A 23,814-nucleotide genomic window follows, 5' to 3' on the forward strand; every position below is an offset into this window, starting at 1 on the left:
GGGGAAAGTCCACAGGGCAATTATCTTCACTCAGCAATTTGGCTGCCAGGAGCTCCCTGCCATGGGAAAATAGAGGTTGCAGCAGCCTTCTGTGCGGGAGGAGAACTTCTTGACCCAAGGCCAGCTCCAAGGCACTGCCCGTACCTCCTGCCAGGATGGCTGCTCCTCCCCGTGGCCTGATGCGGCTTTTCTTTGTAGGAATTCCCCCGTGATATCCAGAAGAACCGCGTGGTGGAGAGAGAGGTGGCACTGGCCAATTCTTCGAGATGCAAATATGTCACCCTCTCTGCTTCTCCTCCGCTTCTTCCCCAAACTAATTAACTTGGTTTTAGTCTACCTTATTTATCTGTTCATTCATTCAACAGGTGCTATTTGTTAGGAAGATACTGAGGATATAGGGGTGAATAAAATAAATAGATATATCCACCTTCAGATAGTAATAAGGGCTTTAAAGAAATTTAAACAGGCTCGTAGGATAGAGCAGGTGAGTGGGCAGTTTTCAAGGAGGCAAACAGGGAAGGCTTGAATGAAGAGAAGAAGCAGGCCTGTGAGTATCAGTGATGTGACGAGTAGGGGAGAATGTTCCACAGAGAGGGGACAGGAAGTGTGAAGACTCTGAAGATGGAATGGTGTGGCATGTTCAAGCAACAGAAATAAAGATGGCACATTGGCTGGAGATTAAGGGGCCAAGTGGAGTGTAGTAAGGACCTCTTCCAGAGGTGAGTGAGAGAGGCAGTTAGTGCCAGAGTAGGAGAGACATGCAGGGCATCATAAGGAGTTTGGGTCTCTTTCTACAGGCATTGGGAAGTCATTGGAGAGTGCCAAGCAGGAGAGTGATATGACCTAACTTCTATCATTAAAATAGCATTCTGGGGCTTCCCTGGTGGCACAGTGGGTGAGAGTCCGCCTGCCGATGCAGGGGACACGGGTTTGTGCCCTGGTCTGGGAAGATCCCACATGCCGCGGAGCGGCTGGGTCCGTGAGCCGTGGCCGCTGAGCCTGCGTGTCCAGAGCCTGTGCTCCGCAACGGGAGAGGCCACAACAGTGAGGCCTGCGTACCGCAAAAAATAAAAAATTAAAATGGCATTCTGGCTGCTGTAGAGAAGGGAGAGAGACAAAGGGAGATATAGATGGCGTATGGCAACAGTGGAAGCAGGGAGAAAGAACCTCAGGGAGCACCTCAGGGAGCTAGTCCATTGAGAGATGGTGGAGACTTCAGTTAGGACCATAGCAGGAGAGAGAGAAGGAAGTGGATGTTTTCCTGACTGATTCCATTTCAGCCGTGTAGATGGGTACTTCCGCTCATGCCCGTTTTCTGAAATATGCAGCTACGGTCGTATGAATTTGGACATTTGGAGAAACTGAGGAAATACATCTGGAGCATTTTTTTTCTTTTTTTTTTCTTTTTTTTGGCTATTTGTATTGTGAGGTGCTTGCGATGTAACTTTCTCTGGTTGCTCTCATGACGTTCATTGCTGACCTTTGACCCCTCTGTCCTCTTTCCCAGGTCGTCCCCTTCCACCTACATCCTCGTCTAGCCTCCTCCCATCTGCTCAGCTGCCCAGCTCCCATAATCCTCCACCAGTTAGCTGCCAGATGCCATTGCTAGACAGCAACACCTCCCATCAAATCATGGACACCAACCCCGATGAGGAGTTCTCCCCCAATTCATACCTGCTCAGAGCATGCTCAGGGCCCCAGCAAGCCTCCAGCGGTGGTAAGGAAACTGTGGTGTCTGAACATGTTGTGTGTGTGACAGTCTCGCGTCTCCTGCAAAATGACAACTCTGAAACAAGGGCTGGGGAGAAGGTGATGTGGGGAGCGGGGAGGTGAAGTGCGCTTGTCGTTTGGTGGCATTGCAGTTCCAGAGTATGTTTGTTTAAAGGCTGCAGTTACTGAAGAGGCATTGCTTACCTGAACAGAGTTTGGGCCTCCTTCAGTGGGAGGAATTTGCCCACTGCTGCATGTGAGAGCATGCAGGTCTCAAGGAGGAAGTGTACAGAGATGATGGAATAGTGAATGCTCTATTACTACAATTCTGGTCATAGCCAGGTGACCCCGGGCACCCTCACGTGCCCAGTGTGTGTGCATCTCAGATCTCTTGTTTTTTTGATGGTTGACTTCTGACTCTTTCTTGCTTGTTTAGATGATTTTGCGATTAAAATGTGTTCCCTTGACATGAATGCTGAATATCTGGCCAAGTCTGAAGTGTTTGGGGGGTGGGTGACCTCTCCTCTAACCCTCTACTTGTCCCACTTCACTTGAAATTAACAAGCAGATCGTGTGGTACCATGATATATACTGCCTCTAAATCCCTGGTTCTCGTGGTGATTTTCACATTCACAGAGCAAAGGGACTGGTCACAGCGTTCCATTCCCCTTTTGAGGATTTTGTGGTGCCCGCCTCAGTTCCAGATCTCTAAATCCTAGGTGGAATTGTCTCAGGTCCCACAATAGCCATGCCTTATTTCAATTTCTGCTGTTGGTGGTATGTTCACAGAACATGTGAGCGTAGGATTGAGCAATATCTAGGGTTAAGCACCCATGGGCCCAAGGAGAGACATTGGCACAAATTAATTGCTTCCAATCCCAAGGCTTTGGAGTTATCTTTTGAGTTGGCCACTCATGGTGTTCCTTAGCATATCCCATCAAAATCAATCCAGAGCTTTCCAGGCCAAGAGTGTTTCTTGATGAGATTGTGTTTTGGCTCCACCCATGAGTATATGCCACCAGTGGTCTCAACCTCTACAATTACAGAGGACCTCCTAAATACATTTAAGATGATTCATTCAGGAGATGGAATGATGTACTGCTACTTATGATGGCCTATGCCCTTCATCAAAGCCAGGCCTGATATATTTAGTAAACTCATATTCTTTTTCAAAAAAAATTACCTAATCAAATCTCTCATCAAATGAGCAATCCATTGTTGATATTATAAAGGCCTTTAATCTACCATAAATCTTTATTAGAACTCATCAGAACTTCTACTTTGAGAGAAATGTGATTATGGCACTCTTAAAATGACATTACATCATTGGGGTGATTGGTTTATCATTTAGAGAAGAGACATCAATCATGACTAGCATAACCACACAGTAAATGAATTCAACCTTTCTACCGCGGAACAATGACACTGTAATTGCTCAAAATCAGGCTTGGAATGAAATCGGAAAATGCTCTTTCTTCAAATATGATGTTAACTTAATGGAATATGTTATGAAAAATCATGTTTGAGGAAATTCTATATAATTAAAAATATGTGGAAATATATTCCCTTTTTTTCTTTCATCAGAACCTGATTTTAGCTACAGGATCTTTTTTTTTTTTTTTCTGCAGAGATTATGTTGCATTTAATTGAACTATCCTCGCTTATGTTTTGCTGCTTTTTATTTCATACTATGTAATTGTGATGAATATTGTATTATAAAGTACAAGACGCTTTTGAAATGAGGTGCACCTGCTGATAGCTTTTTTAAAAAGATGATTATTAGCAAGAAAATGAGCTTTTAAAAACTATATCCTTTTATGCATATATGTATACCCAAGCCAAGTTGATTTCCATAAGAGGGGTCAGTTCTTAATCTCAGGGCTGTCTGGAATGTTTTCTTAGTAATAATGCTGTGAGTGATTTCTTTTCTTTTGGACGTTGTATCAGATTGTGAGTGGTTGATAGGGAGTTTTTGTTGATTTTCTGCCTAATCAAGACCTCATCTTGGTGGACACAACAGATGTGTGTGTTCAGAGTCAAACTTATCCATTTTTTCATCACTCACACCAATTTGTTCAGCTCACTTAAGATTGATAGCAATTTAAGCTTCAGTAACAGGGCAAAATACCACAGAAAATGTGAGGGTCCATTTTCATCCCACACAAGAAGTACACTGATATGATTTCTTCACCTGAGGGGTGAAGACACCAATGTGCAATATCCTTGTTTTCAGGGGGGTACTTATCTGAGAACTGGTTAGAGCTCCGGCCAACAGGCAGCCATTCAAAATTCTTGACTCTGGCTTAGCGCTGAAGTGAGTGCAAATCAAGTTCAAATGTGTGTGCTCACGTGTGTGTGTGTGTGTTGTGGAATGGATTTGGGGTCCAGGGCAAATTGGGGATTCTATCAAGATCTGAATGCAGTTGCCATGAATTTAAATTTGACATAAAGGATTGAAAAGAGAATTTGACACAGAAGGTGCAAAGTACAGAGCCACGCCTGGGTGTTCTGAATTGAGTTTGATGAAAAGGGGCTGGATTTTTCGGTCGGTGTGGAGGCACAAAGCAAGCGACCATGTGATTGATTATGTTATGTTTAGCTGGTTCATAACACAGAACTTTTGAATTTGGTCTCTTGGCAATGACCTTGTGCTTTGAAGATCTGGTCCAGTTTGGTCTTTGCCTCGTTCTTAGGTGAAATAAAACCCCTTCCAACACCTTCAGCCCATACATGACAGTCAAAGAATTATTTCCTGCTGTCCTCTTATTGTTGCTGTTATGACTTGACGTTAGTGAAGGCCCTCATTAGGAGAGTGACTGCACTCATTTCCTGCCCAAAGAGCCTCTGTTCTAAAGAGACAAACTGGACATAAACTATACAACTAAAACGTTTTTGACATGAACACCTCCTCAAAGCAACAAAAAAACTTCACCTTTATGGTTCCACTGTCATTATTTTCTGTGACTGTAGTACATTCTTTAGTGGATGGTACTAAAACCTTGGCACCTTTGCAGCCAAATTGCTCTCACCTTCAATCTATGCCAGTCGTGCAGATACCCAGGTACAGCTAGTGAGATGCTTAGAAGAGGAGCGTTTCCCATCACCTCAAGCATTTTCTTCCAGATAGCTGAACTCCAGCAAGTGGCTCATCCTGTGCTCTGACCTTCTGCCAGGACAGGTCAGCTTCAGAGATGTTTCTTGTCTATAGCAGCATAATTTCAAATCTATGAAATAACTCATCTGGAAGAAAAAAATCTGGATCTCAGTGGCAGCATAATGGAGGCTCCTGCCGATGGACGAATAGGACTACCTTCCAAATCAGAATGGGGTTTGCACTTTGCTATCAGAATATGAGGCAGAAAATACCTGGGCAGCCACATTGTGGTCTAAAAGCATTGGCTTACCTCCTCCACTCTAAAAGGTTGAGTTTTTGTTTTCTTGAAAGTCTAAATAAAAGGAGTTTGGAATACTCATTAGTAACATCAAATGATACAGAAGAAATGTAACCAGTATGCCTCTGCCAGGACCCTTTCCATAGGTTCTGTGTGGCAAAGGAGCTGTCCCTGCTGGAGAGTGTCAGTTTGTTAAAGTGCATTGAAGGTGCCCAGCTTTTTTTTTTTTTTAATAACATCTTTATTGGAGTATAATTGCTTTACAATGTTGTGTTAGTTTCTGCTCTATAACAAAGTGAATCAGCTATATGTATGCGTATATCCCCGTATCCCCTCCCTCTTGCGTCTCCCTCCCACTCTCCCTATCCCATCCCTCTAGGTGGTCAAAAAGCACCAGCCAGCTCTTTTTTTAAAAAGCAACGCCTTGGTTAATTCTAAAGAACATAACACTTCAAAACCAGCAAGCTCCCAGTTCCCTAGAGTGGTTCAGGAATTCAGTTGCCTAGCTCATTTAATGATTCTCTTATTTATCAGGCATCATAAAGCAAAAGACCTTTACTCATTCAATAATTCAGCCATCCATTCATTCATTCATTCCTTTTCTTACATCTTCCCTATAATTTGTGAGAGCTTATAACAAGTTTTTTAAAAACTGGAGAACTATAAAATGATACAGTAAGGATAAAGGGAAAAATCTAGGGGGAAGAACGTACATGTAGACTTATACACATAAAGTCCTGTTCCGTTATTTAAGATAGAAAACTTGATTCTAAGCTTCCTAGAAACCAAAGCAAAAAGAGAAAGAGCAAGACGCACAACATCTGTGAGATAAAAGCAAATCAACGGACAGCATCAGGGAAATTCTGTGGATCCTTATAGTGAGGCCAGAAAGAAATTTCTCTTACAGGAGATGATGTGTGCATTCCAGATGAACGATTCTCAGAAACATGCCATAATTCATATGCTAAAGAATATCCTGTCAAAATTTCTTATAACCTCCCTCCACATAAGCCTTAGAGAATATTTTCATTTAAAAAACCATTCTACTAATGCACCAAAATTGCACAGCCCAAGGGCAAAACTTGACTTGGTCCATCCATAAACCTTAGTTCTACAAAGGAGTATGTAAACCGTATGCCCCATAGACCATAGACCTTAAATATCATTGCTCATAACTAAATGTTTACAGGAATTAGCCAACTTTGGGGTGATAGTCACCCCCCAGAACCTGAAAAGCAGATGTTCTCTGTTACAAATTTGTCTTGGCAGCCATTGAGAAGTTAGAAATGATATCCTCTCCTGAAGACTAAAGCACTGCCCTAGACAGCCTCACTCATCTGGCTTCTCCCACCATCCACGGGGCTGGATGTGGGATGAGGAAGAAGGAGGGTGCACAGAAATTTTTTAAGTTAATGAAAGGTCTTCCCCTTATATATGTTAGGTTTGGGGAAGAATTTTTCCTTTCATATGTTACAAATTTTCTTGCCTCCTTAAACAGATTATGCCCGCTATAATTTAATTTAGTTTAGGATTTCCTGAATAGCTCACAGCAATTCTTATGCACATGGATGATTGGACTGTGCTGATAATACGAAGTCATTTTCTTTCAGAAGTCGTTCGACATTGTGAAGCTGTTTATCCGACCTCTTTTAAGGTCCTGCATTTTAATGTTAGTCTGTTCTTTCTAGGCTGTTCTTTCTTCTCTTAGCTTCACTTCATTATGCAGAAACCTCCACTGGAGGATCCCTGGTGTCAGTCCACAATAGATGCTCAATAAGTATTTATTAAATAAATGAATTAATTAGTGTCTTCAGTAACTGCTAAATGTAATGTTTTTCATCATGTATGAATGAAGAAAATGGATCATAATGGGGAAGGAAGGCAGGTTAGACTATCCCAGCTCAGGGAAATCTACTTATTTTACAAAACATATTCAATATACCTATTTTTTGTTTTGTCTGTTTTTCTATACTCTAGAACTTTGTAGATCATCTTTAAATGAGAAGGTTTTAAAAAATACTTTTTGTACATATCATGACAAGTAGTGGCAGAGCCTATGTAAGGGCCCCAGAGGGGGCCCCAGGTGGGAGCCTCAGTCAAAGGAGGCCTCACCTGTCTGGGAGAGATTTCATTTTTCACTCTTGATTTGGGGGTCAGGAAATCAAGTCCAAACATCATTTCCTCTCCCAAATTGGATTTGTTTTATGCAGGAGTCCCTTGGTTCCCAGTTCTCCTCTATCAACTTGGATGTTGGGGTCAGATGTTCAGAGCTACCTGTAATCCCCTTCTGGTTCCAGGCAGTGGTTTGGCCGCCTCTCCTCCAGAGGGGTTCCCAGCATACCAGCAGCACGGAGTGAGACCTGGATGCCATCTCAAGGCTGGGGAGGGCACACTCACCCCCTACTCCTGCCCTAAATGCAAAGCCCATGGGGTTGGCTCTCAGCCCCAGGCCGCCTTCTCCCTCCACGCTAGCTATTATGCTAAGCATTTTATATACCTTACTTCATTTACTTTCATTTAACCGCCACCACATCCCAGTGCAACAAGGATTGCCATCATACCCATTCTATTGATGAGAAAACTGTGGCACAAAGAAGTTAAGTGACCAGAGTCACAAAACTGGGAAATGAAGGGCCTGGGTTTCAAACCCAACCTTCCTAATTCCAGAGACTTTTCTCCCCACCCCTCTGTTAAATGTTAACCTCTAAAATATTTGTGTGGCTTATTGAAACAGAAGGCAAGGAACGCATTGCATTAAGGGGCATGAGTTACAGTGTTTAGAAGGTTTGGAAAAAACTGACACAGCATCACAAAATACTCCTCACCTCCACTGCTTGGCAAACACACATATCCCCTGACTCTTTCCAGAAGATTCTGGTTGAATAAGTTCAGGAGGAACCCAGGAACTTTGATTTCACTCCTCTCTTCGGATGATTCTTAGGGTCTGGCAAGTTTGGGAAGCATGAGTGTAATGGGAAGGCTCTAAGGTAGAAGCTGAAGAACTTAGTTTTTCTCTACTCTGTCCCTGATTCAATTCACAGCACGATCTTTAATAATCCTGTGCCTCGGTTTCCCTACCTGTCAAGGTTGAGCATTGGCCCAAAAGGTCTCTGAGCTTCCCTTCTTGCTGTAACATTCTTTATGTGTGTAAGTTCCTTGCATCCAGCTGGACCAGACTGTCCCCACGTTTATAGGCCCCCCCAACCCCCCCTTACTGCATAGTGTGGATTTCACCCCATCCTCTAGGGCTTTGTCAAAATTGAGACCTACACAGTCATGCAAAGTAGCTGCTTGCAGTTTCCCTGCAGAAGCTGAGAAGCGTGGTTTTGGGGTCTGATGACACTTGGTTGAAAATGTCAATATCCATCCCTGCAGGCAGAAAAAGCAAGCACCTGTACCACTGACCAGGGCTCCCAGAGAGCCTCACCCCAGCCTCTGAAATAAGGTCTTCCACTCCGAGATTGGGAATTGATAGTTCTCAGGGAGTCTCTTGACATTGCTAAACAGAGGTTGGACCTTTTCTTGTTTTTATTTGTGCCTTCTTGTCATTCACTTGCGTGTGCATGTGTACACACACACAAACACGTAGTTTGTAGGTTCACCAATTTCCAGCCCAGCTAGGGCTGGGACTGCTGTTCTGCACCACAGCGCAAATGAGCACACAGGCAAGATGGACAGATAATTCCTTTGGAGATGCGTAGCACGGAAGTGACATACAGCAGTGAAATGTTTCTTCTCAGCAAATAATCTTGCTATTGACAAAATTCCCAAGGTCGATAAGCATTGTGTACATTCTACCTCTCCATCTCTGTCCCTGGCTTCATGGTACATACAAGATGTCCTATATGTGACATCTTAACAGTTTCCTGCCCCTAACAATTTTTACCCAGAACTTCAGCTTCTCCCAATTTTTCTTCAAGACTACATTTAATTCTAACTAGCTTCTCGCATAATATTAAATAGCCATTTAAAAATGTGGTCCCAGTCCCTTGCTAGAAATGTCTCAGTGCTCTATAAATGAAAAGATAGATTTCTTTTACCAGTGGGCAGTTTCAACAGAAGTTATAACCCCAGTCCCTGGTAAATCTCTTAAACCCCTCTCAAAAATAATAATTAAGAATAACTGTAGTCTATACTAGTTGGATTCAAATCATAGCTCAGCCACTTTGTAACACTGTGATCGTGAATGACTTACTTCATCTATGCCTCGGTGTTTTTTATCAGTAAAACAGTAATAAAAGTCTACAACTCCTGGGCTTCCCTCGTGGCGCAGTGGTTGAGAGTCCGCCTGCTGATGCAGGGGACACAGGCTCGTGCCCCGGTCCGGGAAGATCCCACATGCCGCGGAGCAGCTGGGCCCGTGAGCCATGGCCTCTGAGCCTGCGCGTCCGGAGCCTGTGCTCCGCAACGGGAGAGGCCACAGCAGTGAGAGACCCGCCTACCGCAAAAAAATAAAAAGTGTACAACTCCTAAAGTTGTCATGAATATTAAAGAACATTCTGATGCATCTGAATATCTTGAAAGGAGATTTAGATGGAAGAGAGATCAGGTTTGATGTTATTTATTTTTTACTTTAGCAAATACATTGTGATAAAATATACATAACATGGAATTTACCTTTTTAAAAATATCATGTTTAAGGGTACCATTGTGAGACATGAAGTACATTCACATTGTTGTGACACTGTCACCACCGTCCATCTCCAGAACCTTTTCATCTTCCCAGCAGAAACTCTCTACCCATTGAACACTTACTCCCTACTCACCCCAGACCCTTGCAACCACCATTATACTTTCTGTCTCTATGAATTTGACTACTCTAGGTACCTCAGATAAGTGGAATCACACAATGTGTGTCTTTTTGTGACCAGCTTATTTCACTTAGTATAATGACTTCAAGATTCATCCATGTTGTGTCAGGTGTCAGGATTTCCTCCCTTTATGAGGCTGAATACTATTCTTTTGTATCTGTGTACCACATTTTTTTTTTTTTTTTCTGTATGCGGGCCTCTCACTGCTGTGGCCTCTCCCGTTGCGGAGCACAGGCTCCGGACGCGCAGGCTCAGCGGCCATGGCTCACGGGCCCAGCCGCTCCACGGCATGTGGGATCCTCCCAGACTGGGGCACGAACCCGTGTCCCCTGCATCGGCAGGCAGACTCTCAACCACTGTGCCACCAGGGAAGCCCCCACATTTTAATTATTCATTTATCAGTCACTAGACACTTGGGTTATTTCCACCTTTTGGCTATTGTGATTTATGCTGCTATGAACATTGGTGTACAGATATCTGTTTGAGGACCAGCTCTGACTTCTTTTGGGTATATACCCAGAAGTGGAATTCCTGAATCGTATAGTAATTCTATGTTTAATTTTTTGAGGACTTGCCATACCATTTTCCATAGTGGCTACACCATTTTATTACCCCACCAGAAATGCACAAGAGTTACCATTTCTCTACATCCTTCTAACACTTGTTATTTTCTGTGTGTTTTTTTTTAATAATTGCCATCATAATGCATGTGAAGTGGTTTTGATTTGCATTTACCTAATAATTAGTGATGTTGAGCATCTTTTCATGTACTTATTGGCCATCTGTATATCTTCTTTGGAAAAATGTTTATTCAGGTTCTTTGCCCACTTTGTAATCAGGTTGTTTGTTTTGTTGTCGTTGTTGAGTTGTAGGAGTTCTTTATATACACGCATATCGCCTTTTATTGTGCTTTGCTATATTGCGTTTCACAAATATTATGTTTTTTACAAATTGAAGGTTTGTGGCAACCCTGAATCAAGCAAGTCTATTGGTGTCATTTTTCCAGCAGCATTTCCTCACTTCGTGTCTCTGTGTCACATTTTGTAATTCTTGCAAAATTTCAGTTTTTCATTCTTATTATATTTGATATGGTGATCCCTGATCAGTGGTCTTTGCTGTTATTACTCTGACTCACTGAAAGCTCAGATGATAGTTAGCATTTTTTAGCAATAAAGTTTTTTTTTGGATTTTTTTGGTGGTTTTTTTTTTTTTTTTTTTTTTTTTGCGGTACATGGGCCTCTCGCTGTTGTGGCCTCTCCCACTGCGGGGCACAGGCTCCGGATGCACAGGCTCAGCGGCCATGGCTCACGGGCCCAGCCGCTCCGCGGCATGTGGGATCTTCCCGGACCGGGGCACGAACCTGTGTCCCCTGCATCGGCAGGCGGATTCTCAACCACTGTGCCACCAGGGAAGCCCCTTAGCAATAACGTATTTTTAATTAAGGTATGTGCATTGTTTTTTTAGACATAATGCTATTGTACATTTAATAGACTACAGTATAGCATAAAGATAACTTTAAATGCACTGGTAGACAAAAAAATTCATGTAACTTGCTTTATTGCAATATTAGCTTTATTGTGGTGGTCTGAAACCAAATCCACAATATCTTTGAGGTCTGCCTGTACTCTGGATATCAATCACTTATTAGAAATATGATTTGGAAAGATTTTCTTGAATTCTGGAGGTTGCCTTTTCACTCTGTCGAGTGTCCTTTGATGTGCAAAAGTTTTTAATTTTGATGTTGTCCCGCTTACCTATTTTCTCTTCCGTACCCTGTGCATTTAGTGTCCTATAACAAACACTCGTAAGGGCTTATTTTATAGCAGCCATTGTTTTAATGATTTTTACAGATGGCAGCTCATTTAATCCTTCTTACCAATGAGAACAGGAAAATCAGCCCTTGACGCTGGGAATTGGCCTGACACTAGCATCTGGGCATAAGTGCTGTTACGAGCTGGCCTGGCATTCCCAGCTAGGTCATGGTGTTCTGCCCTTGAACCTAAGCAAGCTTACCGAATACCAACATTCATCAAGACCTCTCTGTGGTTGGGATAAAGTGAAAGCAAGCCCACTTCATAATCTTGCCTGAACACAGACAGAAACCAGGTCACTATCCCAAACAGAAAAGTACAAAACACCCCCCTCTCCAGGCTGAAATGAGTGACTTTACTTTCTTTATCAATGGCAGTGTTAGCCTCTTCTAGTCAGTCTTCCTATAGATGAAATATATTGCGATCCAATCAGGATCATTCCCACTGACTGACAGCACCAAATGGAGAGTGAACCGGTTTCTTTGGCCCCTCCCTAAAATCACTGACCACGGCCCTCTCTAATACCCTCTACTGAAGCACCCCATGGTGCCCCGCTGTGTATCTTCTCCCTCCTTGCAATGAGTTAATAAACCCATCTTTGTTTGACCACAATATGTTCCTAGTGGTGTTTTGGCTGGAGGACATTGACACCGTTATGATGTGGGTTGGTATGATCTCCTGTTCAACAGATGGGAAAACTGTGGAACAGAGAGGTTAAGTAACTTGCCCAAGGATACATAGTGAATCAGCAGTACAACAGGAACAAAGAAATCAGTCTCTAGCATGATAAGTATATAGAAATTTAAGTAAATTTTTAAAAGACAACTCCCCCCAAAATTGGTTCAAGAAATAAAAATAGTTACCATTTCCTACATGGCTCAGCTCTTAAACACTGAATAATGATCTAAGCATTATATCTGAAGGATGGGGTGATGGAAAAGTACATATGTGGATGGGGCAGGTAGAAGAAGAAGCCTAGATCTGCCTTTTTCTAGTGAGAAGTTACTAGATAATGCCTAAAATTGAAAATGCAAGAAATAGCAGCAAAGCCTGTTATTTATAGACCTGGAGAGAAATACTAAAATAGTCAGCTAAAATAAAGGTAAATGTTGTTGCCTCTGGGAAAGAAGAAATTGGTGGTGATGCAAAAGGATTGCTATTTTTGAAGCAAACGCTGTAGAACTATTCGATTCTTTAAACTATGTGCATTTTTTTCTTTTGACAAAAAGAAAAGAATTTTAAAAGGAAGTACAAGAGATTGGTCACGCAAAACACTTAATACAGTGTTAGAACCCCAAATGGTAGCTGTTTAATATTATCAGACATATTTTCATTCAACAAACGTATGTTGATTAGAGGCTATGTCTTTGAGGTGATCCCAGGCGATGTGAACTTGGATGGTTGGGCACTGGAGCATTTTCATCAAATCTGTAGATTTGTCTGGTATCTGTTTATTAGGGAGCCCTGTGGAGCTGTTAGGGTTTTAGAGCTTTATCCCAACCCAGCCCCGAGCCCTGCTGAAAAATCCCAGGCTTAGGATGGCATGAGACAGAGAAGATATCCTAATGACTGTTCCTCCTCGGCACTAACCCAGTAGCCATCTAAGTACAGGTCCCATCTTTTCCCCAAAACTTTCCCAACCAACTCAGCCCAACTCCAGCCAGAGTCAGACTTGCACAAGTATTATAGTCTGCCTTATTCAATTCAGCACCTCATTACATTCTGAATTGTAATATTCTCTTGGTATTTCATGCATAGAAGTCACTTGTGTCAACATTAAGTTGTCACCACTTCAAGACAAGTGTCATTTCTTTGGTCTTTTTGTATCATTTAGCCATTGGTACATGTTGAGATGAGCTAAGACAGACTTATTGATCTAGCTTTCAAAGGACAGTGGTAGACTGGGGCAGCAAAAAGGTGGATGCATCCCCAGTTAAAGTCTTCCAACTTGGGCCAGTTGACTGAAGGTCACTGTGATGTTTTTATATCTGAGATCATCTATGATTGTGGGTGTGAGCTTGATCACTGTTAGAAAGAACAGAAAAGGTACCCTAGGTCATGATGAGAAAAGATGCATGTTTGTCCAATCTATTGTCTTCCTTGGATCTAAGGAATATTTCTCTCTTCATTCTTTTTTTTTTTTTTTTTTTTTTTGCGGTATGTGGGCCTCTCACTGTTGTGGCCTCTCCCATTGCGGAGCACAGGCTCCGGACGCGCAGGCCCAACGGCCATGGCCCACGGGCCCAGCCGCTCCGCAGCATGTGGGATCCTCCCGGACTGGGGCACGAACCCGCGTCCCCTGCATTGGCAGGCGGACTCTCAACAACTGCGCCACCAGGGAAGCCCCTCTCTTCATTCTTTTTAGTAGCTGCTCTCCTGAGTTGATGGTGCTTTTGAGATAGTTGTTTCTATTGATCCCTTTTTGGTGGAACAGTCATAATCTGGGAAACTAGCCTGGTAAATGCATGGCCTTAGCATCTATACCAGTTTCCCAGAGCCACTGTTATAAGGCACCACAAACTGCGTAGTTTAAAACAACAGAAATGTATTCTCTTACAGTTCTAGAGGCTAGAAGTCTAAAATCAAGGTGTTGGCTGGCCCGTGCTTCCTGCAAAGGTTCTAGGGAACAATCTTTCCTTGTGTCTCCTCACTTCTAGTGGTTGCTGGAAATCTTTGGCTTTCCTTGTTTGTAGTAGCATAGCTCAATCCCTGCCTCCATCTTCACGTGGCTGTCTTCTCCCTGTATGTGTCTCTTGGTCCCCAAATCTCTCTTTATAAGGATACCAGTGATTGGATTTAGAGCTCACCCTAATCCAGTATAACCTCATTTTAATTCCATCTGCAAAGACCCTATTTCCAGATAAGGTCATTTTCACAGGGACCAGGGTTTAAGACTTCAGCATATCTTTTGGAAGAACACAATTCACCCACAGCAGAATCCAACTGAATACAAAGCAAGACAGAGCTATTAGATGTTGGGCGTCAGAGTAGAGCTCAAAGCCTCCTGTCTTATTTCTGTGACATTGGAAGAAGCATCATCCCTCTTGCCTTCCTCCACTTGTGTTCTAGATCCCATCTGGTCCCACCTTCGCCCTGTGTTAAGGATCCCCTCTGGAGGATCTTTGCCAACAGGATTTAAATAAGTGGAGAATTACTCCTCTCCTTGAAAAATTTCTTGAAAATGTTGTCTAGCCTCTCTCTACTTTCTCACTCCCCATATACTCTGCAACCTCTTATTTTTACTTACTTAATAACTGCTTTCACGACATTCACAAATAGCCCCCATTTGCTAAATTTAATAAATGTCTCATCATGTCTTACATTTCCCTTCTTCACTGCTCCTCCCACCTTGAAATGCCATTTCCTTTGGCGTCTATTGTTCCACATTCTCTTCATTCTTATTCCTATGTTTCTGGCCACTTCTGTCTTCCCATAGATGCCCCCTTCTCTGTTGCTCCCTTAAATGTCAGGGTATCTATAAACCCAGGCCCCCTTTCCTTTCCTTTTTATGCACTCTCCCATGGGTGATCATCTACACTCATAACTAAAATTAACTATCTATGAGTTTATGACCCTGATACCCATTTCTCCAGGTCAAATCTTTTATCCAGTATATCTAAATGTCCCCCGTATATTTCTTCTAGGATGTCCAGCAGGCAATTCAAATACAACAGCTCTGAAATGAAACTCAAAAATCTCAGCATATTCAATCCCATACATATTCTTTCCATCTGATTCGTGTCTGGTATTCCTCATCTCAGTGCATGCACTATCATCCAATCAGTCGCTCAAGCCAGAAACATAGAAACCAGGCTTTCTGTTCCTCAGTTCTATGGAGAATAAATGGCCAAACACTATCAAATTTGACTCTTAAATATTTTCGTATCCCTGCTACCACTACCCTAGCTCAAATTTCTATTATCTTTGGCTTGGAGATATAATTGATTCTAACTGGTTATTCTTTCCTTTTGTCTCTGTCATCTAATTCTTTCTCACATTTCAGTTAGCAGAGTTTCCATAAAACGCGTAACTCAACACGTCTCTCTGCTCCTTCAGACTCTTTGGAGGGACCCCCTTGTTCCCTGGATATAGCCTATACATTTCAGCATATCACAGAAGGCTCCTATGCATGTCCCTATCCCCATCTCTCACCGTTCACCCCACTCCGTACATCGTTCCTGAATGTGGCACACTCGTGCTGTAGAGTCTTTGCATGTGGTGTTCTTTCCTCCGGGAAGCCTTCTGGTCTACCTGATGTGGGTTAGTCACCCTTCCATGGTTCCCCATGCTGCCTCTATTATTGAACTCACCATCTGCCTGAACTCAACACTGGATTTAAGCTCGTTGAAGCCAAGAACCATATCTCCCTTGTGTCCCATTTTACTTTATGCATTTAGCTAGCACAGTGCCTGGCACAGAGCAGGTGCTCAATAAATATTAGGTGAATGAACAAATAAATAGGAACAAAGTCAAAGAATGGAGGAATGGTGTGCAGAGGCTATTTTCAGTTTCCAAAGAATGATCCAAGAAAGTAGTGGGGGCAGACCCTGGCTCCCAGGCTGTTTTCCTCATCCTGTTGTAGAAGAGGTAAAGAATTAAGAAGGCATTTCTGGTTGATGGAATATGCAGTGTGCATGGCAAAGAAAGCCAGAGCAAGCAAAGAAAACCAGTATAGTTAATATTTCAGCTCTAGAATCTGAATAAACCAGTAAAGTATAGAAAAACTATTTTGTGTGGTCCTTTAAAGTTCCAGGACCAGCTTTCCCCCTGATTCCTCCCAGGCCCCCAGCCCTCTCTTTTGTCATTTTCTATCACATCTTGTGCTTTACGATTTCTGTGGCTTATTATCCTTATTACTTTCTGGTGCTTGTAAAATACAAAAATGTGAAGGCACATGCGTTTTTGATACTGAAGCATTTAGGCAGTTATCACTTCAATTAATATTTTCTGCTAGAGTTGTATTTTAGTGCAAAACAATAATTGTTTCAAAGACAGCATCTTGGAGTCGAACCAGTTCTATCAGTGAACACTCAACCATGGGAAGCTAACAATAAAGGCAATGATCAATCGTCCTTTTTCCTTCCCTCTTCCACTCCAAAGGCAGACTTTGCATCCCTTCACTTAAAAAAAAAAAACAAACAAAAAACAAGCTGACCGTGTAGCATCTTTTTTAACACCTCAGCAGAACAGTCGTGTCCCTTCTCAGAAAGACCCCTAATTTATCTTTATCACACTTTCCCACCCCTCACCCTCACTCAGGATTTACAAAGATGCACCTGTGCAAATTAGGACCTTACAAACCCCTGCTTTTCAATTGTGTTGATGTCCAACCGTGGACTGAGGTGGGGTGGGGCCAGGGCTCATATTCCCTCATGCCAGCCCCCCCAATAGTTCCACCGTGCATTTGGTGGCATTCACACTTGACTGGAATCGCGTTTCAATCTGTTCCATCTGATTGGATACTGGGTTTTCTTCCCCGTCTGTGGTAATGGATCACTCTTTCCAAGTTCCCAAGGTTATTTTCATCTCAATGACCTTTTCCATCTCCCTGGGGCGCCTCGCCATTACCCACCCCACTTTCACTCTGCCTGCTTAAGATATTGCTTTATGTGTTACTCTTGCAGCCGTTGACTGTTGTCTGTGATACATTTCTATTAGCGATTTTACTGGAGCAGTGATCTTTATCAGCCTATGACCCCGCCCCTATTTCTAGGTGGGTTCTCTCTCGGGTAGAGCAATTTGCTTGAAAAAGTGGGAAGAGATTGGATGGGACACCACCTATTTAAATACGAGGATGCTGAGATTTCTGTTTCTTTTGCTAACCTGTGTACCTCCTCTTGAAGACTGAAAACTGGTTAGCATATAAGAGACTGAAAATGGGTTGTGAAAATCATTCACAGGGAGGGAAAAAAGTCTTATTACACTGGGCAGGCTTGGCATTTTCTGCCTCTCATTTTTGATCTCAAATTGCTGAAGGGGTTCAGAAGATAAAAAGAATCTGTGAGACAAAGAAAGAAAATCATGGCAAAGAAGAAAAGAGCCCTGAGGCAGTGGGGGACCAGTGAATCAATCTGTGTCCTAATTCTACGAGAACTCACTGTGTCACCTGGGTGGTCACTTCTCTTCTTGGACCCTCTGTTTTTGATTCTACAGTGTTGGGGAAATTGGGGCCAGATGTTTTGAAAGGTCTCTTCCAACTTTCAAATGTCACAATTCTAGGAAAAGAATAAGAAGTAGGCACAACACAGTCCACTTCTAAGGATGTCTTGAGTTGCCAAGTCTGTTAAACTAAAACCGTTGTCTCTTTCTAGATGAATGGTGATGATGGTGACAGTGATGGTAATGATGATAATGATATGATGATGATATTAAATAATAATCATCACTTATGCTTGTATAGCATAACATATCTTTGACATTGTCTGTTTCAAAGAACAAGTTCACGTACGTTATCTCAGAGGTCGCAAATATTCGGCCCTTGGACACATGAGCCTGCAAACCTATGTGATTTGTCCTTGCTGGTATTTTTTAAATGTTTTTATTTCGGTGACAACATTGAAAAAACAGGATATTTTATATAAACATTCATAATCCTGTTTTTCTTGAAATAACAACAGATCTAGCATTACCTGCCTGCACTATATCATGGCCGCAAATATCTGGAGTCAAGTAGAGGCTGCGCATTTTAGATGGGGTAGGCGTTTTCCACTTAACTTCTCTGTGTGATTGGCTTGGCCTCTGTAGACATTTGAACTGTGGTCCCAGTTACCTAGCTTATGGGCGATGGTGGTGATGATGATGATAATGGTGAGGGCAGCACCGCCACTGTCTTTGATGATAATACCCCTGTTGGTATACCATTTTTGCCTTTAGAAAACACTATCATATGTAGTGTCCATTTTAAACCCCATTACTACCAGGTAGTGAGGAGGACATAAAGAGTTTCCTTTTCCCCACTTAAAACAGAGAAGACATTTGAGGGTCATAAAACTCAAGTTACTTATCAATGGATAGTAATTAGTCTCTAATGGCCCCAGGCTTTCCATTACCAAAGTCTGTTTTGTAAGACTTTGTCTACCTATTCACGTGTATTAAGTCATAGTTTGTTTCTCTCTTTTTTTTTTTTTACATGAATATACATATATATGTGTTTCAGACTATTGGTTTGTTTTAACACACTGAACTAATAGAATTCTTACACCTTGGGCTCAGAACACCCCCAAAATAGGCTTTCACCTTCATGACTGATTTCTCTTAACTTCCCCTAAGCTACCAGCAACTTTTTCAACTACATTTCAGCTACTATCTTCCTGTACCCTCAGTGATGAGTTTAATTTATTTACCAAGTAAGATTATAACTGCTAATGGACAAATTCTTTGGTTCCTTTGCACAGTTACTCTGGATTTCTAGGTGGACTTACCAACAAGTATATGCAGTTAAGAGGAAGGAGAGCTTACATGGGTCATCAAAAGGTTAGGTGAGGGCTTCCCTGGTGGCGCAGTGTGAGAGTCCGCCTGCCGATGCAGGGGACACGGGTTCGTGCCCCGATCCCGGAAGATCCCACATGCCGCGGAGCGGCTGGGCCCGCGAGCCATGGCCGTGGAGCCTGTGTGTCCGGAGCCTGTGCTCCGCAACGGGAGAGGCCACAGCAGTGAGAGGCCCGCGTACAGCCAAAAAAAAAAAAAAAAAAAAAAAAAAAGGTTAGGTGAGTTCTAGGGACCCTGGACCAAATATCTTTATAACATAGCTGAGTTTTATGCTGATCTGCTAAGGTCACTGCCAAGGCAGCCAGATGCAGAAGACTTCAAACTCAAGTGTTTTGTTGTGGTTGTTCTTTCTGATATGGGAGTATACAGTGTGGAAGATTGCCTCACCTCTGGTTCCAAAGTTAGTATTGGCAGTCACAGAATGTCAGCACGTTTTAATTCAATACCCACAGTATGTCCACCGTGTCACAGGGGCTGGGCATTGCCTGCGTTTGAAGAGCCATCATCACACCAGAGCCAGATCCCCTGTCCTCCTTCTGGCATTCTGTCTGATGCTGATGAGTTCCGCAGCTCTGAGACTCTGCTGGCCCTAACTTGCCCATGTCCTCATAGCAGCACAAGATCAGATCCCTTTTTCAAAATAACCCAGAGGCTTCTAGGCTTTGATTTTACTCTAGCCTGTTTTGGAAAAGACTCAACCTTTACAAAGAGGAAACTTCCTATGCTGAGGAAATTCTGTTTCATTGTATTATCTTGCAAAATGCCTTAAGTCCTTTGTGAAAGGGGTTTCTGGTAGAGATAAATAGACTCTATTCTAGATTGTGAGATGACATTGATAGTGGACACACTGTGGACTTAATTACAGCATTTCGGAGCAGAAATAAGAAATGCTACTTTCAACGTGCATGTTAATCATAAAGTCCTAATTTCAGGAATATTAAATGTGGAAAAAACATTTCCCAGAATGGAGGAAGTATAGCACATACATGCATATAAGCCAAATACATTTCTTTATAAAGGAATGGAAGATATATGCCCGGCTCATATTCATGCCCAGAGTCGCATGTTTTGAATAACCGGGGTCAGATTAGGTTGATCTAAGAAACATCCCTGTGTTGCAGTGCAACTAAGCTTCAAAGGGGCCTCTTCACAGGAGTGGTTTTCCTTCCTGAGGTGAAGGACCAATCGTGTAGCACACCTTCCCCGTTGTCAGGGTGCAGAACCAAAGCAGAGATCGTCTGGAAAGAGCTTTACATGGGAGGGCAAGTGCCACCCAAAATCCATTGTGCAGCTACTTGGGGACGGAGGTGATTTCATTTTCCAAACTATCACGTTTCAGAGGTCAAGGCTAGAAAAAGTACTTGAGAAGTATTTCCTCAGCAAGACTAAAGGTGGGAGCCCATGCCTTCATTCTGTCTCCATCACAGTTCTGAAAAACCCTCTCGTAAGAGATCCAAAGTCTGTACCTTACTCCCGTCTCCATTTGGACTATTGTTACCTTGGGCAAGTTCTTTAATTAACTTCTCTATGTTTTAGTTTCACCATTTTTAACACAGGGATAATTATACTTCAAGATCACGTGTGGAAAAAAAATGCCTCTCCTTTCCCAGTGAGAAGCAGGCATGCAAGTTATCATTATTGTTTATTAATAGTCATGACACCCCACGTGGACAGTGAAATCAAGCACTCTCCCCTATAGAACTCAGAAGCTTCCTCCAGACTCCCTCGTTAAACCTGACATTCACTCTGAGATTTCACTGGCAGGTAGGCATCACCTTTTTGCTGGGTTTCTTCTTTTCTCGTTGCCTTCATCAAGACCTCCTATAAACAATTAGGCTTGGGCTACTCAGGACTCACTGACTATAATGATCAGAAGAGAAATTCATAATGGGAAAGTAACTCAGTAGCTACTCAGACCAAAGAGTTGGCCGATTGTGAAAACTCTCCACATACCTCAGGTTCGGAGTTTATACCTACATTTCCACGGCCCTCCTCCCTCCAGAATTGGTCAGACCAGTTCAAGGTTGAACGATAGATGTCAGAAAAGCAATTTCAGAGAAATTCAGCGCACACTTTAACTTCCTACATTGTAGTAGAAATTTCCGCTCATAAAACAACTAGGCACACTGATGAAGACCCCTGCCGTGTCCAATTAGACTTCCTTAAAAAGGAACAAACTCTTTAACTTCGTGGGTTTCTGGGGCCTGTTTATCTTTTCCTTTTGGCTTATCACAACTCTTAAATTACCTTAGCATATGCTTTGTTGCTGGTATTTTTCTTCCTTTCCTTTGCCACAGGAAACAGAAAAAGTTTTTTTTTTTTTATATAAGAAGCTTTTCAAGAAAGTGTTAGAGGGGGGAAAAACGTGGGTTAATGAAATAAAGAAGGAAAAAATTTCCAAAGCCTTTTAACACTATGTAGTAGGACAATCATTCAAGTACAGGATCAACCCCTAAGCAAGATTAGGTCTAATGGGTGACAGACAAACTGAGTTTGATGTGTCAGCTTTGAATCCTTACTACCCTAGTTTCTGTGTGCCACACAAATTCAGGATCCAAACAATTCTGCTTAGCATGCTTTTGAATATGGTAAAATAATACCATAAAACAAAATGTAAGTAATCAAAGTTCTGTGGTATTTCTTCCACCCAAAGATTGCGTCCCAGGGTGTACATTGACTCCCTGAGAAATATGGCAAAGTAGTTCAATGCAGCAAGCATAATCATCTATTATTCTACCAGGTCTCTTTCACATGGTGAGTACTTTATTAGATAATAAAGTCCTCGAGAGGGGAAGCCTTGTCTTATCTTTAAACCTCTGTTACCTGTTAAGCACAGTGCCCAGCATGTCAGAAGCCAGAGATGACTCTGTATTAAATGGATGGGTGGATGGATGAATGGAGAGAAAATACTTGACTTACTTGATCTTTACAGTTTCTGGTTTCATCAGTGAAGATATAGAATATAGGGCAAGATCCTCATGCCTAAAAAGCAGGCCAGAGTGGCATGTTTTGTAAAATATATTTTCATTTCACTTAGAATAAAATCTGGACCACTTATAGCTGACTTCCTATTTCCCCACAGCTGACCTTCCATTCACTTAGCTCCAGTATCATCTCCCCAGACAGGCCTTCCCTCTTTCTGTATCCTCAACACCCAAAAGAAAGCCTGGCATTTAGCGTATATTCACTATCTGTTGGGTGATTGCCAAATAATAATTTATATTTGCCAAATATTCAGTATGATACTGTCAGAAAATTCTTGAGGTTATTCTTCTTCCCAAACTCCAATTCAAAAGCAAATAATCTAAAAGGCAAATCCAAGGTGGAAATGTTCCTTTGGTTTTGTCCTCCTAAATAATGGGAAGCTAAGGGGTTGCTTCCTCTCCACCACTCCCCACCAGAAAAAGAAGGAAGGAAGAGAAGGAGGGCGGGAGAGAGGGAAAAAGGGAGAGAAAGAAAAAGAAAACCTTGAAAAAGACTGGATCAAACAAAGTTTGGAGGAAAAAAAGTTGTAAGACTTCTCAAAGTCTTTCATATGCTTATGGGAACTGAGAATCTTCAAGAGGAGAATAGATGCCTTGTTTCTAAAAACGATTTGACCAGGCAGCATTGTTCCTCCTCCTCTTCCTCCTGAAGATTTGGAAGGACTAATCTTGGCATACATTTTGGGAAACAGAAAGTTAAGGACCGACATCTGCAGAACATTTACCATAGTCCCAGGCACTGTACCAGGCATTTCAAGTTTGTCACTTGCTTTGGTCCCTCTGCCTTTTATTGATGAAGAAAATGAGCCTCTCAGAGTTTAGCTAACTTGACCAAATCATGTAACCACCAAATCAAGTATAGCAGCCAGGATTTGAACCATTTCTGCTTGATTCCAATGGCCCTGATCTTCTCACTGCTACATACTTCTCAAAAGAGCGCTTCAACTTCATTAAAGCAGATGTTCTTGCTAGCAAGCTCTAGAATCACCTTGAGAGCTTATAAGATGCAGATTTCTAGGCCCTCTACCAGCATTTTTAATTCAATAGGTCCGAGGTTGGACCTGTACATTTGCATTTCTAACAGGTTACCAAGTAGTGTCTGATACTGCTGGTCTGGGACCCACATTTTAAGAAGCACTGTCTTAAACAGTGAGTATCACTGTTTCATGTTGTTTCGAAATAATGTTCTTAGAGGCTTGAGAAGCTGAAGATTCTAGCAGGTAGTTTCTACTGCCCTCAAATGATACGACGAATTCTCTTCAATGCACTTCTTGAGTATCTACTGTTACAGACACATTATGTAGTACACAGAGATGAAAGTCAGAGATGAGTAACACCAGGTACATGGCCTTAGGGAGACCCTTATCTAGCTAGTGGCAGGATGGGCTGAGGAGAGCAGAAATAAACAGATGACGGTGATACAGCAGGTCAGGTGTTCTGATGAATGTGGGACGCAATACTAGAATGGCACAGCCAGCCCCTCCCCACCTGAGCTACAGCTGGGATGGGGGAAAGTCTCCCTACACCTGACTGCTAAATCATGATTAGTAGTCAGCTGAGAGGGGGCAGTTGGGGTTCCAGGAAAAGCCAACAGCAAGTGCAAAGGCACGGAGATAGG

The 23,814-nt window shown here is 42.4% G+C and overlaps 1 protein-coding gene across 11 annotated transcripts in view; it reads left to right on the forward strand.

The window, feature by feature from the left end:
* The window catches only part of TENM2 (teneurin transmembrane protein 2), a 530,300-nt gene that overhangs the window by 115,634 nt on the left and 390,852 nt on the right, over positions 1-23,814 (forward strand). For 9 of the 11 annotated variants that reach the window (XM_082622422.1, XM_082622414.1, XM_082622418.1 and 6 more), the window contains exon 2: positions 1,508-1,717. The exons of the other annotated variants lie outside the window; for them this stretch is intronic. In XM_082622422.1, coding sequence (XP_082478548.1) covers positions 1,508-1,717 — 210 coding nt within the window. The remainder of the gene's footprint in view (positions 1-1,507; positions 1,718-23,814) is intronic. 11 annotated transcript variants of the gene reach the window in all.

This window comes from Mesoplodon mirus (assembly GCF_964341445.2).
Source record: "Mesoplodon mirus genome assembly, chromosome: 5".
NCBI lineage: Eukaryota > Metazoa > Chordata > Mammalia > Artiodactyla > Ziphiidae > Mesoplodon > Mesoplodon mirus.